Here is a 17,038-nt window from a genome sequence, read left to right as displayed (position 1 = left end):
GGCTGCTGCCCGTGACGCCACGAAGCGGAGGCTGCTGGGGGTTTGGCACCGCGTTGCCCTCCCTCCCGCGCTGAGGGAAAGCGGCAGCGTCCTTCGCGCTCAGCCAGACCCGTGGTCTTTGCTCCTAGCTAGTCAGTCGTATCTGTAGTGCACGCTCTCGCCCCTGCTCCAGGCAGGATCGTTCCCATTCAGACTAAGGGCCTGTTCTGAAAGCTGCCCCTGAGGCACAGCTCCCCGAGGCACGCTGCCCCCCAGCACCTAGCCAGCCCGTGTGAACCCGCCCCTTATCCAGGGTTGCCGAGTCCACAGGGATGCAATGTAAATCTCCAGGAGACAGCTGAGAGTCACCCGGGAGATAAATGATATTCATTAAAAGAAATATTGCATGTTAAATCCAAATGTATATAGTAATCCAGTGGGTTTTTAACATGTAATGTTCGTTTGCCTTCCTGTCATAAAGTCTACTCAGTACAGTAGATCGCTCATTACATCACACGATGTGATGAAACCTCCCAGAATAGATTCAAATAGAGCTGGCAACCCTACCCTTTTCCCCTACAGGGGGATACGGGCTGTGGGTGTCCCAACGCAGCATGCATGGTTAAAACGTACTTGAGAGACCGGCCCGTGCACCTGACCACAGTGGAAAGCAAAACTCTCCATAGTCCATACCAATCTAACCATGGGGTAAAACTTGTTCCTTATCTCAAAACTGGTGATCAGGCTGACTTTTGAGTGGAGGGGCAAGGCCCTCTAACCAGGAACCTTGGCACAACCCCACTCAAGCCCCGGCCAACACCAAGTACTTTTGAGGAAGGCAGAAAAAAAACCACAACAAAAACCAAACTTGACACCTGTAGCAAGAGGCAGGAGAAAAATACCTCCCATTCCATGCCTGGGGGGAAATAAAAAATGTTCAGAAGAAAACTGAATAGAAACCAGGGATCACTGAAACTGTTACACCTTGTCAAATACAAACTTTGTAGCTGGGTTGGCTCTTTTGAGAGCTGGTCCTTTTTCTCCTGTGATAATTGCTTTGCCCATGTGGGCAGTCTACGTCTGTGGCGCAGTTCACTTGTCAGTTGCCTCATGTGCATAACGTGTGGTAGGGGCCTTTGTCGTTAAGGGCAGACAGGCATCTAGGACTGCAATGCTTAACTAGGGGCTGCGGCCTGCTGGGGCGCCCCAGGGTTGCCATGCTGCCTCAGCACTGCAGGGTGTGCAGGCATGATGCACAAGACCAACCCAGCGTTTTCACACAGGAATTCAGAGACTTCCACCTGTTCTGCCATACCCTGGGCTTCTCTGGAGTTCTTGAGGAACATGAGGGCTGTCACTTCCTGGGTCAGACTATAGATCCATCTGGCCCAGTCTCTTGTCTCAGGATGCTGAAAGGGAGAGTGAAATGGGTATGACCAGGGTTTTTTCCCCACTATTCCTCTTACTTGCAGCCTCCAGCATTTAAGGTCTAGAAAGTTCCAATTCAGAGGCTGCATCTCCAACTCGTGTACTCAATAGCTACTGATGCCCCTTTCCTCCCAGAATTTGTCTAATCCCTTTTTGAATCTTGGCTAAGCTGTTGGCTTCCGCAACATCTGGTGGCAACAAGTTCCACACCTCAGTTACACGGTGTGTGAAAAAAACCCTTCCTTTTGTTAGTTTTAAACTTGCTACCTACTATTTTCATTTTATAACCCCTAGTTCTTGCACTGAGAGAGTAAATAATAAAATCTCAATTTACTTCCTCTTCACCATTTACCGTTTTGTAAACCTTTATCATGTTCCCCCTTAAGCATCTCCTTTCTAAACTGAACAGGCCTAGCCTCTAGTTTCTTCTCATATGGAAACCCCTTCATGCCACTAACCATTTTGCCCTTCTCTGGACTTTTTCTACTTTCAAAAAAAGCAAGCAAAAGCTCAGAGCTAGCCTTTCCTGAGGGAGGAGTGGGAGGGGGTAAGTCTATCAGTGTTAAGTACCACTGATCTAGGATGAAATAGCAGAGCAAGGAGACACCCTAAGTAAACCTCAAGTGCTGCCCAGAGTTGGGTAACATTTCTTCCGTCAGAGCACATGTGGAGCTGCCAGTTGTCAGGCTTTGTCAGTGCGTGCTACAAAGCAAACCGGAAGGAATGGGTGGGACATGAATGTTGAGGCATATTCATTTTAACAAGGCAACGCTACAACTACTCTACTATCATAGTGCATCTCTAGCAGGTATAATTCTCAGGTCAGAAAGAGGCTACACTTAATGTCAGCCATTTTATTAGTTCTTTTCAATTTGGTTATTAGTAGAGCAAATACATCCAGTAACTTAATTTCCCCTCAATTTTTATAATGGCTCAATTTTCTGTATTTTTTTTTCCAGTCAATAAAGGACCAAGTTCTCACAAAATTTGTTCTTCTTTTCAGGTGTAAAAGAAAAAAAAAAGAGACCTTAGCGAATCAGTTCTCAACCTTTTTTAGACTTGAGGCACTCCGGCACTCAGAATCCTCCTCAGCAAATGCCAACTCTTAGTTTTCCTTTGTCATTTGCCAATGGAAAAATAATATTGCAATTATTCTATTGCAAAAAAACTCCAAGATCACAACAGGTCTGAATGCTTTTCACACTATAGATTTTTATTTTAATTCTCTGGGATTATGTAGTTAATCATGTTTGCACACTGGATAGTGCCAACATTGCATGCATAGTACCCTGTTGTACCGGTCCCTAGTTGAGAATCACTGCCCTAGTGTAGCAGTTGCCAATGAAAATTAACTTTGAAGAGTATGGCTTTTTTCCTTTGATGACAGCCTTTATTTTTTCCCTTAAGTGTTGAAAGACTTGATCATTTTCATGAGATTCTATTTTGAAAAGAAATCAGGCTTGGTTATCAAGTTTCTAAGCCACTGTACTATTATGGGTAACTACAGGGTAACAACTTTAGAACCGTCCTCTCTCAGTAGTTTACTGAGCTTCTCTTTCTTTTGTATGGATTCCTTGTTGAACTGCACAGGGTTGTAGCAGCACAACTGTCAAGTACATATAAAACAATACAGGGTATTTTTTTTTCCTTCTGGGGCAAGGAGAGGAAAGAAAGAAGTGGAACTCTGCTACATCAACTTTAAATCATTTTATTCAAGGCCCTCCTCTTGACCATGCTTTTTTGAAACCAATAAATATGGGCAGCTTTAATAGATCTGGTAAGAGAGAACACAAATCCCCTCCCTCACTACAAACTCTTCTTTACCTATTTGTCTCATTTTTAAAATAGAGATTAGGTACTTCAGGCTAAGCTTTGATTTTAGTGTGCTCCACCAATACGGAGCACTGTAAATCAAAAACAATTTTAACTTTAAGGAGATGCCAGCTTTCTGAACAAGCTAGTAAAAATATGCCCAATTCTTATAGTTTCTAGGGTTGGAAGGAATGAGTGCTGGGATCATAATACTCCAGACAGATATCTATCCAACCCCCTCTTGAAGACCCCCAAGGTAGGGGAGAGCACCACCTCCCTTGGGAGCCCATTCTAGAGCCTGAGAGCCCTAACAGGCCCCCCTACATCAAGCTTGAACCTGCTCTTGAGTACTTCCCTTGGGAAACTATTCACTAAGATTGCTTATAATCTTGGGGTTAGTTGATTAGCTCTGATTTCATTCAGTTCTATGCTCTTCTCCCTCAATACTGAGGCTGCAATCACAGATGCCAGGTGTCAGTGAGCAATTGAAAGGGGTATTTTTTTGGCCTGGAACATGGAAGAAGATCAAGTCTTTTCTTCATGTATGCAATCTAATGAATGAGAAGTAAATTACTAGAGAGGATTTGAGCTAAGAAATACTGCCATCTCATGCTCAACACACTTTTAAGCTTTTAGTACTTTGCCTGACCAATTTTTCTTAAGTTGTCCCACAAAAAAAATCCAAACACCATTGTCTTCAATAAAAGGAAAGATTAAAAGAAGTCTTTATTTGCATGTTCCACTTCCAGAATGAAGGGGCAAGGACTCAACAGCTTATATTCACTTCTGGCTGCCAAACAGCATTAGGTTTTAAAATTCCATAAAGATCCAAAAGTAGTTAAAATTGTTGAGGGCTAAGAATTTTCTTTTCCATATTCTACTGCCCTAGTCAGTGCTCGAACTCCCTGAGACTTGGACAGGAAGATATCTAGTAAGAAATATGAGGAAGTTACACTTAAAGGGGATGAGATTAAATTTTATTTTTAATAATTTAGACACTGTACATGCACAGTTCCCAAACCTGAAGATTCTAAATTTATTTGCATTTTCCTCTCCTCTTAGTTGAAAATCCAAGCCTTGCAGTTAGGCAGTTGTTTTAACTCAGCAGAAGGGAAAGTGGCTAGAGACCCCCACCCATTGCAACATTAAAAATGTATACCAGCTGTTCCATATTGGTCTAGAAACCCTCACAAATAAGAACAAAGATGAGATTCCTAGGGCTGGCAACCAAACTGTGCAGTACTTAAACTTTGTGCAAAGAAAAAAAAAAAGTTTCTTTAAGTTCTGCAGGAAAAGTAGCCCTAGTTCAGCTGAAACTAAAATACATTGTGTTGCCTTGCCTTTCTCCCCTCAGTGGAATGCCACTTATTTCATTCCAAACAGATCCCTAGTCCCTCTGAACTTTTTAGGGACAAGTTTGTCTCCAACCTAAAAACATACTTTGACTGGGTAGTATGCTGAACCCCCTCAGCTCCAACAGGCCATGTTTATTGTTCACCCAGAGCTCAAGATGCTTTCTCCTACTTACACAACCAATACCCATTTACAGTGATATTTTGGCCCTCCAAGTACTAGGCCACAAGAAAGGTCTTTTGAGATAGTTTTGCTGGACATAGGAGGCTATGGAACGTAAGCAGCAGGGAATTTCTATTGTTTGCTCTGGAATCTCAGAGCCTTACAGGTCTAGAATACAAATCAAGATACCCACTTGTACCAGAAGCAACTAGTTCAAGAGAGACAAGACTGCAGGCATTGCAATTAAGTTGCGCACAGAAGGAAACAAACTGGTCACTTCCCAACCATGACAGCATAAGTCTCCCGTGAGCAATGGGGTCAGCAGAAATACTACAGGAGTGTTAGCAGGGTGCATTTGTTCATGTGGACCTTCTGCTTTCATAGCAATGTTCAGTAACCTAAGCAGTCACACGGAGGTTTTTAATAACCTCCCCATGTAAAACTGAGCGAGCGACAATTCTTCCCTCCCACCAAGCGTTTGTTTTTCTCTCTGGAGGCAGTTTCACACTCTTTTAGTCTGGCACATCCTAAAGATTGCTCCTTCCTGAAGGTCTGAGCAAGACGTGCTGCTCTCAGTTCCCTAAGAAAAAGGAGAGAGAGAAATCCCATTGTGGCACAGCTACAAAGGCAAGTTAAGGTTAGTTATATATGGCTATCATAGGAAACAAATGACCAAAAAACCCCCAAAAACAATACCCTGGCAGAATTCTGCTCTTTGTCCTGAGCATTAACTTACAGCACAACTTAAAGCTTCTACCCCTAAAGAAGTTAGGTTTTTGCCACCTGTTCTCATGTTCCATACTAAACTGGATTTCTCAGTCTGTCATCATTAATACCAAGTGTCTCCCATTTCATTTCCTTTTCTATTCAGACACTTGGAGGTTAGCAGGTTGGAATAATCCTGTGACATAATAAGCATGTTTCCCTATCCCTGCATTAATCTAGTCAGAACTCCAAGCACTAGATTCCATTTGTGGAAGCTACTTATACTGTAGTCGTCCCCATTTCCAGAATGTGCATACCTTCTTTTGCCTGTAGTGAGGAGGAGCAGCTTAGCTTGGGAGTGGGGAGGGGGAAAAGGCAGTGGTATTGTTTTAAGATGAATGGCGTATGAGTCACAGCTGACCTGATTCTACAACTACAGCCTTAGCAGAATGCTGCTGGGATCAGTAGCAACTGAAAGGGGACAAGAGAAATGGGATCTGTACTTGCAGTTAGTACTTGCCCCTGGGCTGGGCCATGCTACCAGTTCAGCATTGATTTCTCACCCTGTCATCAATTCATTACTGTAGACGACAGCTTCCTCCCAAGTAGACAGGGTGTAGGTCAGCAAGTTGCTTGACTTTAGGCGAATAATCACTTGTAGCTTCATTACTGTGCTGAATTGCTGCTTCCTTAATGCTACTGGTAAATTACAGCCATATCCTACAAACCTCCTCCCTGTACCTGTGCACCCAGTAATTAGACTCATTAGATTTACAAATGGTTGGTCTTGGATATCACCACCTCAAACTTAAAGAGGCAATAACTGTTATGATAGTAAGACAAGAGGTTCCTTGTACTGTTTAGGGGTGGCCCTCCCCCTTTAGGCCAAAGGCCCATACCTTTCCAGCATGGCAGTTTTAAACTTCTCCACGTTTAGCTGCTTCTGGAGCTGCGCAGCTTTTCCAAGAGAGGGACGGAGAACTGGATGCTTAGTAAGAGCTGTGGCAGATGGCCTTGTAACTGGGTCAGGGTGAATCATGAGCTAGGACAGGAAGTGAAGGAGTTCAGGTTTACGGTTTTTCATTACCAGCTGCTACTTGGCAGCATCTCCCTCCTTCATATTACATCTGGAAGCACTCACCTTGAGCAGTTCAAGAAAGACACGTGAGACCTTCTGAGGGATTAATGGAAGGTTGCCTTTCCGGATGTGGTGCCACATGGTATCATTGCAAGGTAGGGGTTCAGCCCCTGCTGCCAGAGCTATTGTTAAGGCAAGGGCAAAGATATCTGCTTTTGGCAGATAGCAATATTGCTGTGGACAGAAAATAGCAGATCACCCATACAATCCAGGATTTAGCACAATCATATAATACTTTGGTAAGCTAAAATTAAGGGTAGTATTTCCTAAAATATACATATATGGAGCTACCTTCACTATCCCACCCATTACTGCTTTTGAATAAAGCGTTGAAGTGGGGGAAATGGCAATATGAGAAGCTTTCATTTTACCATATTAATTAGTATTGACAAGTTGTACACAGATGTGTCTTCCAAATCTTAAAAGAACTTACAGGCTTTATCTGAGGAAGTGATATCAAGATGGCTAGCAGACTCCCTAGTGAATCTATGCCTCTAGCCCTCAGTGTAGTAGTGACTACTGCTGGATAGCTTGGCCTATTTGTTCACTTGAATTAAAACAGATCAACCTGTCATGCTTTCGTTGGATTCAGGAATAAAAGATATGAATAACCATAATGGGGCAGGTCCAAAACTGCGTCAAAGCCACTGAAAGAGTCAGCAGATTGCTTATCTACCAACATTTTTAGTTAAAGGAGTTTTGATACAGGTGCAAGTTGACAGTGATCTGTTGGCTCAGAAAATTTGGAGACAACTCTACAGGCTGGTTCTCTTTTCAGTTTTGTAAAGAGATGGTGCCCTTTGGTTTGCCTGACAGATCAGCCTCAGTTTGGCCACTAAAAATTAGAGCAGACCCTCCAGAGACATGGAGGTGTGGGCAGTGGTATGCACTGAGTAGGGCAGTAGTTCTCAACTTTTTTTAGGCTCAAGGCACCCCTCAATAGGCTCTAGGCATGCCTTGGGAAAGACTAGCTCCTAGTTCTCACTCATTTTTTGAGTGCAGAAAAATAAATAGGAACAGTTCTTCTGTTGCAAAGAACTCAGAGCAAAATGTGTCAGAATGTTTATGAAATCTATTTGGAATCCCCATCCTGTGGCACCCCTGAAAGGATCTCAAGGCACCCTAGGGTACTGCAGCCCTGTGGTTGAACACATTACTGGTATAGTGAATTTGTTAGGGTATTAGTGACTCTAGTACAAGGACACTTTAGATGCAATTCTAGTTCCATCTACAAGGAACTGTAGATTACTTTTACCCATCTCATCCTACACAGTTACGAATAGTTGCTTCACCGGAGACTACCTAGAGGCACCCAGGAGTATTGCAACATTTACAAAGCATCATATAGCTTCATGTTATTCTTTACAGCAAGAGAGCCAATAGTCCAATGCAACCATCCCATTTCATATGGCTCCCATTCCCCACCATCCACTACCACTTTCACGTGGCAGCTGTACCTCTTGCAAAATCTCACTGGCCAGAAACCGGCTGTCTCCTTCCTCCACTTGAGGATTAGTAATTGATGTTACATGGCCAAGGTCACCTAATAGAAAGACAAACATAACTAGAAAGCCAGTTGACAGCCCACAGATTCATTTTCCTTGGAAAAGTCTGTTCTTTGTAAGGAGCTGCAAGGTGCCAACAGAACAACTAGAAGACTGAAGAAGTATGTCCGCCTCTTCACTGTACCCCAGATAGTTGGGTTTGGGATCTGATTTTAAAACCCAAGCAAAGAAAGTTTTCTGGATTCATCACAGCCCCCATTTAATAAACAAGAAGCACCAGTCTCCACTTCATGCATTCAGGACTATACCACAGCCATCAGCTTTGCAGGTCAAGACTAAGCAACATTCCTATAGCCATTAAGTATCCATTAATCATCATCTTAAGGGCCATGTTTAGAATTAGCCTACTTTCAGTTTCAACAGTCCACAAGTCAGATTAAACCCACCAATTTTATATACCACATTAGAAGAGAAACCATCATCTTCACCATCACTGTCTTCCTGATTGGCAGTTGATGATTCAGTCAGCTTGTGACAGATGAAAATGTTACCTGCAAGATCAAGGTTTACAGATTCTAGAGCACAGCATATGAACTTGACTAGCCTTATTGACATGCTCTGGAAGGCATCTAAAATTCTACTCTGTCCAGTATTAACACTAGCAGCTTGTCAAAGATGAAGTTGCTCAGCCACATATAGCAGAAGTGATCTGCTGCCACAGGGTAGCCTGCTTTTGGACTAAGCTATGCACCCAAAGAGTTTTGTTAAAAAAGCCAAGAAAAGTGTGTCAACCACAGTAGTGTCTCAACTAAGAAATCCCAAAACAATAAAAACTTCATCTTCCTGCATACTTTTAACCTTTGAACAGGTTAGTCATTCCAGAAAAGAGTTCTCAGTTAGCTACTGCATTAATGCTGGGGAGTCCTGAGCACCCCTCACCCTTCTTTGATGTGCTGGGTGCATCTGTTTCTCCTACTAGATCCTCTAATCCCAGAAGCCATTCAGTCCAAATCACAATAGGCGCAGAGAAGTGACAAGTTCTGTCCAATCTAGCCTCTAGAAAGGTCTCTACAGCCATCACCAAACACAACCTTCATTGCATGAGGGTTCAGATGAAGACACTTCAAAGTGGAACACCTTCATCAGCATCTGTCTGTGGTGCCAGAAGCAGGGCTGGGGCAACACAGCTCAGTCCTGCTCAAAGCACTGTCTTCAGAATGGGAGACAGGGGGGAGGGGAAGTGAGCATAGGGAATTTGGTTTGGGCTTTTTCAGCTGGGGTGGGTGGATTGGAGCCTCCTGAGACTCTGCTGTGGTGCCAGGCTCGGGACCAAGGCGGGGGGCAGGGAAATCAAACAATTGCCAGCTCCAGCCCCAGGACTGCATTGGAGCCGATTCCAAAAACTCTGGCTAGTGTCAGGGCTGGGCCCAGGAACTAGCAAACTGTGCTGGTATTTCTGTGAAGCAGTCAAAACAATAAACTGAACACCTGTTACTTGGTACAATCTGGAGATGCTCCTCCCCACAAAAAAAAAACTCCTAACTTTGTTCTGATACCATAGCAATTAGCACAATACCAAACATGTACTTTACTGCTGGAATGCAAGGATGCTCACAACAAGTGAAGTTAATACATCCTAAGTGTAACAAAGCTTTGGCAATTCAGAAATTTTATACCATCCCATATAATCCAAAATCCACCAACTCAACTTCACTCTCTCTCATGAGCTCTTATTTTGTTTTTTTCCTTTGCTCAAAGATTTGGCAGGGATTTTCAATGATACTTATTGGTGAGGGTAACTTCACACACTTGTACAACAATGCAGCTTTCATGCCAGGGACTCTGTCCTTGGCAGAGAATACAACCATTGTCAAACATTTTTGCCTGGGTGAGCATTGTAGAATCACCTCTCCAAGCTGTCTAGTGACCAAATCATTTTTGAAGCCTTCATATTAGGAGCTGACTGGCAAAACCTCATCAAGTTATAATCCGCACTGTTGAAACACGTTTCACAAATGCTCACTTCAGTGGATAGAAGCAGCACTAGCCAGAACCCATTAGTTTTGCTACTGAGTAGCAAATTGTTCCTGTATCTCCTTGCTCTTTAAGAACAGCACACTGAAACTCAGTTCTGAGTTATAACTGTACAGTTTTAGGCATAATGAAGCTTGGGTTTTGTGCACTTGGTATTTAGAAGATTTAAATTGCATATACTTGAGACTAGAATATCTTGCATAGAAATTTAAATTGCAATAATTAAAGTTGTCTATCTGAACATATCTGGCCTGTCTAAAGACTAGGAAGACTATCACCTGACACCCCACCTCAGCTGCACTACACAGATCAATGGATACAGGCATGAGAAGTCTGAGGAGAGGGCAAGAGTTGTACTTACTAGGTTTGATGTCCAAGTGTACCAGGCCAGAGCTATGTATGTACTTTAGCCCCATCGAGACTTGCAACAGAATTTCTTTCAGCTCTGCTTCTTGAAAATATTGTCCAGTTTTTGCTTTTTCCAGCAGCACATCTTGAAGACTTCCACCTAATGGAAATATTCAAGCTTTGACCCAAGTGCTTTTTCCAGTGAAGCGAGATATTTGATCCATGTTATCTGGACCTCTTGAGTTCATTATGCCCAATGCCAAGCGACTTTGAAGATAGAGACTAACCAGCCTTGGCCAAATTACCCACTTTAGCAATAAGAGTCTGGTTTCCAAAACTGATCTGACACTTTCCATTGCCCAAGGGGATGGGGTAAGAAAAGATGGTTTCTCCATCTCTTCTATCCTACTCCCCATTTGCAAGGATATTAAAAAGGTAGGCTGGAGTCCTAGTGCAAGCATGTAAACGGGGCAGTCTTCACTGCTCACTTGCAACATGATTTATGATCCTGCAACTCTCTCACTGCTATAAGATCTGCCTATGAGAGCAGTAGATGATGGAGCAAGGAAACTGAAGCTACATCCAGCAATAGAAGGGATGGTGAAATGCTACCTCATGAACATAGCTGCAGAACTGTTTTATTGATCTGCACTAGCATATGTAAAATATTTTAAATGAAGATCACTGCCAGGCAGGGTTCAGCCTATACATTGATATTCTGCTGCTGCATTTTCAGCTCCCTCCCCTCCCACAGTGTCGAGGTCTTATCAGTGAGTTGTCACTCACTGATCACTACAGGCCCAGGCCTCAGGAACTATTAAGCTTAACCAAGCTGTAGGGTTGCAATAGTGCTTTTCAAAGTGGCTAGGTATAGGCTCTCCCATGCTCTGCCAACTACTCCTTAAACTCCTACTAACAGGACTGTTTACTAGTCTTACCTTCCCTTGTAGTTTTGTCTGTAATGCACTGAACTATTCACTGGGGGAAGAAATGTGCTTGCTGACAGTGCATGTCCCACTAATACAGCAGATTAGCAGTTCTTAAAAAAAGCCAAACACTACTGCTATTCAGAATATCCAACTTTAACATAAGCCTCAAAAGAGCAGTTGCCTCAGGACTGCATTCCCAGACCAGCTACAGCTCAAAACAAGGGGTATTTTTAAGAATCCTGAAGTTAGTAAGCATTTAAAAACAAACACTTGAGAAGGCAAACCTGTTTTAATGTACCATAATCATATATGCTAGTTTTTACCATTCCCACCAAAAGCAACAATATGGAACATAGCTTTTTAGATTCACCTTAATCATTAAGGCTTAATGCTACATGTGGTCTATAGAATTATAGATCAACCAAAACCTGACCCAAGTGTTCTTCTCTTATAAGAAAGAAAAAGGTGTTTAACCCCTTTAAACATGAAAAAGGGTGACTCGTCATTCTGGCATCTACCTCAGTAGAAGTTAAATTCTTACCATTGCAGTGTTCATTTTGGATGATCATGTGATCGTCTTCTGCCCAAGCAGAGTAGTAACGTACCACATGGGGGTGGTGTCCAAGCACGGCATGGGCATAGACTTCCCGCAATGCCATTTGCCTAGAGGAACATAGAAACAGTGGGTCTCTAGTGCTTTAGAAATGACTTCTCAGGGCCTCACCAATGATCATGCAAAACCTGGTCTCTCCCCCACAAGGCAGAAGGTACTTTTAGCTCCCAAACTATAATGGCCAGGAAGTACCAGCCTTTTTTCAGCTTATAAAGTGGCATCAACTCTGAAGCCAGTCCTTTGGAAAAGACCACCAAAAGAAAAAAAATTCTTGAGACTTGATTAGAGATTATACTTGCATGATAGTCTGAAGTCATGCAAAAAGCAAGGTTGAGATGCACCTTATACGCTGAATCAGAAATGCATAAGCTTTCATGAGCTCCTGCTCACTTCATCTGATGAAGCACTCACCTTCTGCTAGTAATTGAATGGTTCTGTTTAGGGAGGCTCTACACAATAGTGCAAAGTGTTCGACAGATGGCGATGTCTAATACTTGTTACTTTGACTTACTCCAGAGGGTGCAGAAAGGATCAAGTCTTCTACCAGCCACTACTCACCACCCATAAGTTAGGGTGCACTGCTGTGATATGGAAGTTTTGTCACTGAATGGGAAGGTGGGGGAGGTAGTTATCTATAGTAGAGGTCTCTCCACTACCCCTACTGGCTAATGAAAAAAAACACTGCAGAACTGCCAAGAACTCCTTTTAGACAAAACTTGCACAAGCCAGAGACCCCCAAGCTTTTGAATGTGTCAAAATTTCACCTCTCAGGTGTTAGGAGCAGGGGGTACTATTCTTGCCAAATGACTGCAAGGGACTGGTGAGCCAGCGTGCAATGTGATGAGAGAAGTCAGTTCATATGGCCTCTTTCCTTTTCTAGAAGCTTTCCAATTGTGAACTTATATTCCATATCTTTCTACCTCCCAAATGTTAGAAATAGATTCAACTTACGTAACTTAAACATGTTCACTCTCTCAAACATTCAGAAGCAAGACTTACATTCAATTGGAATACCCTGAGGAACATAGGATCTCCTTTTCCCATCATCATAGTATACTCACTCATCTGAGGATCCTGCCAGAGGCTTCTTTGAGCGCTTGATAGCATAGATACAACCATCAAGCCGTTTGATGCACTTGTAGACAGAGCCAAATTCTCCTACCCCAATTTTTTCCAGCTCCAGAAATTCCTTCTTGTAACGGGAAACCATGTTGCTTGCTTTCAAGGGTAATCTCTAGGAAAGAGAACAAAAAAACAAAACGAATCTACAAGAGAAAGGAGGAATCGGACATACGCTGAGGTTAGTTCAAAGTCCATCCTGAGTTCAGGCAGCGTCAAGTCAGAAGCCTCTTCATTTCTGTGTATTCTCAGCCAAACATGTTGATCATTACCTATTTTGTTGTAATGCCCTCCTTCCACCTTTATAAATTGCCATCTCTCCTCCGATTACAGCCTTATATAGACCAAGGACAAAGGAACCAGGATTTTCTTTTTCCCTGGACTCTGGTAATGAGTTATATAGCACTGACAAGAAGTTGGGAATAGTATTCTAGCTGGCTGCGTGCCTTTGGGTCCTGCATCATACACTTAAACAACACCAGTTATATATTTTTTATCTGGGCAGTTGTCAGTTTCTAAGACTGCAGCTGAGGGACACTTTTCTGAAGCAGCAATGGAAAGGGTTGAAGTTATTCAGCTTCATCAATTATTTGTAACAATGAGGAATCCCTGAATATCTGATAGGATTAAGAACCATTAGCTTTTGTCCTTCCAAAACTGGGGGGACGGACATACCCCTGCAGGGTGGGTCAAGACATACCAGTCTAGACGGGGCAAAGTCAGGAGTATGTGCAGGAGGGTTTATCTACCTGCACTATTGTAACAGTTTTGATTGTATTGATTACAGGAGTATTTCTTGTCCAGCTCTGGTTTGACAGACAGCATTAATTTATGGTTTAGATTTAGGAAATAATCCTAGTCTCTTGCATAGTAAGTATGCCCTTAAACTGCATAAGAAGTCTTTCATCAGGTTTATTGTACTCCAGGAGCAGTTCACACTTCAGTCTACATAGCCCTTCAGTATTCTTCTGAGCATTTGCTGTTTATCTTTGGAAGGCTAAAGCATTCACAGTACTGCTTGTCCACATTTCTAGAGTTTGAGGTTTGTTTTAAATCACAATAGTGCAAAAAGCAAGGGAGTTTTTTTTTTTTTCCAGTGATATCTTTTATTGGACCAATACATAGTTAGGAGAGATGTTACAAGTGCCCTTCTTCAGGCTAGCAATACACAAAAATGAGAGAAAACAGGAAGTGCCCAGTCACAAGAGGATGATTTAAGGATGCAAGGTGAAAAGCAGCAGCAAAACAACCAAGTAGTGGGAAAAGGAGATAAACATGAGGCAAAGAACATGGAAAGCAAGTGTTCCTCCCTCCTCCTTTCCCCTTCCAGATGGAACCAAATGTGACAGTAAAACAAGCAACTCCTCTGGTTACCACAAAGAATATTATAAGAATTTCAGCAGAAGAAGAGGTGGTCCACAAGACAATTAAGATGTAGCAGACTATTAAGCCTAAAGGCCAATCACTACAAGGATGCTATAGATTGCAAGGCTGTATCTATAATGAGCCCACAAAGCCCTACATGCCCATGGTTAGGACTTTTTACATGTCTGCTTAATAAAAATATGTATGTATACACACGCAGAATATACATTTACTCCTGGCATGGAGAACTGCTTGACTTGATAATATGACACCAACTTGATACCAGACTGATAAATTATCCAGCTTTCCAAAATGAAGCTTTGAATAATACATAGAAGTCCTTGATGCCACCATGTAGGAGCAGGACATACAGCATCATTACACCCCTTTATTTGTCATGCTTTGAAGATAAAAGATAACAGGACCAACTGTCAGTGTGTTTGCAGTACTGGCGTTCACAGGTAGAGAGCACCACTTCTCCATTCCTCATAGCAATTAAGGAAACACAGGTTTTCATGGGACTATACTTGTGACTGTTCACTCGCAGGCTGTAGTGGATAATTACATTAATCCTAAACTGCACTAAGAGGAGGAGCTAACATTTTTGCCCAGTCTGAATGGAGGTATTTCCCCTTAAGCACTCCATTAAACATTCTGGCTTTAAAAACAAGACAAGACGAGAGGGAAAGACTAAGCAATTAAGTGACAATCAACAAAAAAAAGAAAAGAAAAAGAGTATAGCAAAAAGTAATAGTCTTATCTACACTTAGTTCAAACTGTAGAACTATTCTAGTACATCTCCTTCCCTGACCCAGAGAAGACCCATCTTTCACTGAACGAAAGAATGGTCATAAAGCTAGAACCAGTTCCCAGAACCAAAAAAGTTATACTGACACCGTCCTCTCATCAATATTAGCAAGTCCACATTAAGGATCTTGCAGTCTTGTAGCCACATTGCTTGGGGCGTGTTCCTTCCCTACCCCCAAGCCAACATAGTTATGTTAGTTAAATGTATGTATAGAACAAGCCCAAGGTTATTAAAGCTGAAGTGAAAATCTCCAAGACAGATTCTGAGCTGGTGGAAGCTGAAGTTCTAGACACCCTGCTCATTATGTCAGTTAGTATACTTGGCCTCTAAATTCATGTGTAGTAATAATAATAGGAAAAGAAAGTGTCACTTAGTAAGAAGGGGTTCAGGTTCTTCTCTCATCTACCAGAGACTCCGTTCACCAAGTTACTTAAGCTGCCACTACAGGTGAACAAGTTGAGGCAATACAAGGTGTCCATGTGCAAGACCAGATTCAGTGAAGTATTATTCAAAGCATCTTCAACCTATTAGGAACATCCTTTGTACTTACTTGCCAAGGCCCAGGACAGAAAGCCTTTTTTTCCCCCCCTCCCACAGAGAAGAGGCTAAGCTCAAATCTTAGTAATATAAAGTATTTGCTCTCTTGTTTCAAATGGTACCGGTAACATTTAGAAAAAATGCTGCAGCAGACAACAATTTGTATTTACTTTCATATAGAGCACCTACATACATGCCAGGTGTCTACTCCGATGCCTGCTAATTAGCAGCCTCGTGTATTCAGTGTCCCCATGATTCAAAATGGTACCCAGGACACTGAATAGTTACAAAGCTTTAACTAAAGCACCCAGGATGCTGAATACATGACACACTGCAGGTGCTTTAATTGGAGCAGCTCCTGAAAGCTGCTCTAATTAACTCCCCCTTCTGAGCATGTGTAAAGATGCCCAGAAAAGTGTTAATAATCACAGCAAAAGAAAATCTAAGTTCACGTACTAATAGTTAGCAATTTGGAGCCTTATAGTTCCATTCACATTGGTCAGCATATTGACCAATGATCCAAAGCAGCGTAACTATAATTTATTTTTTCCAGGGACATGGGATAGGAAGACTAACTTTAAATACTGCTTTTGCTACTTCGAGTGAGCGACATGGGCCAAGGCCATTACATTATCTTCTTTGGTATGAAATGCTAACCTACAGATATTCTAGATATGTGAAAATTCCAGATCTGTCCAAATATAAAAGTTCCTTTGGGCTTAGGAATCAATCAATTTTCCACAGTATAAATGCTTTCTACCTACTTTAATGAGTTGAATTACACCTTGGCAATTTTTGTCTGTATAGCTGCTGGTACAAGAGACACTCACCTTGGCAGACAGCCCTTGCTCTACCTTGGCACCTCTTAAGCTGGGATCTCCCCTAAAATGATAAAAGTTTATTCACAAGTGAGTGTGAATGCACTTCCCAACAGTCGCAACCTTAGATTTCACATCTTCAAAATAGAATCATTTTGAAAAAGCATAGGAGATGCTTTGTAAGCCAAAAACCCTCCTGCTTAGGAAACAGTATGAAATCTGGGGCTAAGAAATCTTTGTTTATGATCTGATAAACTCCACCTTCCAGCTTCTGTATTCTATCCATCATAGAAAGAGCATCTGCCACCATTGCAGCTTTAACAGGGACAGAAAGGATGAAGTACTGGCACAGAAGTACAGACATGCAATTTGCTGCTGTGTATGC

At 42.3% G+C, this 17,038-nt stretch overlaps 1 protein-coding gene across 7 annotated transcripts in view; it reads right to left on the bottom strand.

The window, feature by feature from the left end:
- Positions 1–3,934: 3,934 nt before the first annotated feature.
- Positions 3,935–17,038, bottom strand: part of WEE2 (WEE1 homolog 2) — a 24,070-nt gene continuing 10,966 nt past the window's right edge. For 5 of the 7 annotated variants that reach the window (XM_019515430.1, XM_019515437.1, XM_019515433.1 and 2 more), the window contains exons 4-12: positions 16,666–16,717; positions 13,068–13,240; positions 11,935–12,056; positions 10,478–10,624; positions 8,529–8,633; positions 8,035–8,120; positions 6,581–6,751; positions 6,339–6,481; positions 3,935–5,314 (exon numbers count right to left, since the gene is read on the bottom strand). In XM_019515430.1, the coding sequence (XP_019370975.1) occupies positions 5,155–5,314; positions 6,339–6,481; positions 6,581–6,751; positions 8,035–8,120; positions 8,529–8,633; positions 10,478–10,624; positions 11,935–12,056; positions 13,068–13,240; positions 16,666–16,717 (1,159 nt within the window). In that variant the 3' untranslated portion in view covers positions 3,935–5,154. The remainder of the gene's footprint in view (positions 5,315–6,338; positions 6,482–6,580; positions 6,752–8,034; positions 8,121–8,528; positions 8,634–10,477; positions 10,625–11,934; positions 12,057–13,067; positions 13,241–16,665; positions 16,718–17,038) is intronic. The other 2 variants (XM_019515435.1, XM_019515436.1) reach the window with 2 other exon arrangements.

Source organism: Gavialis gangeticus, unplaced genomic scaffold, assembly GCF_001723915.1.
Source record: "Gavialis gangeticus isolate Ggan-Ray unplaced genomic scaffold, GavGan_comp1, whole genome shotgun sequence".
In the NCBI taxonomy this organism is placed as follows: domain Eukaryota; kingdom Metazoa; phylum Chordata; order Crocodylia; family Gavialidae; genus Gavialis; species Gavialis gangeticus.
The sequence above is the reverse complement of the archived record's forward strand: the minus strand, read 5'-3'. Positions and strand labels throughout refer to the sequence as shown.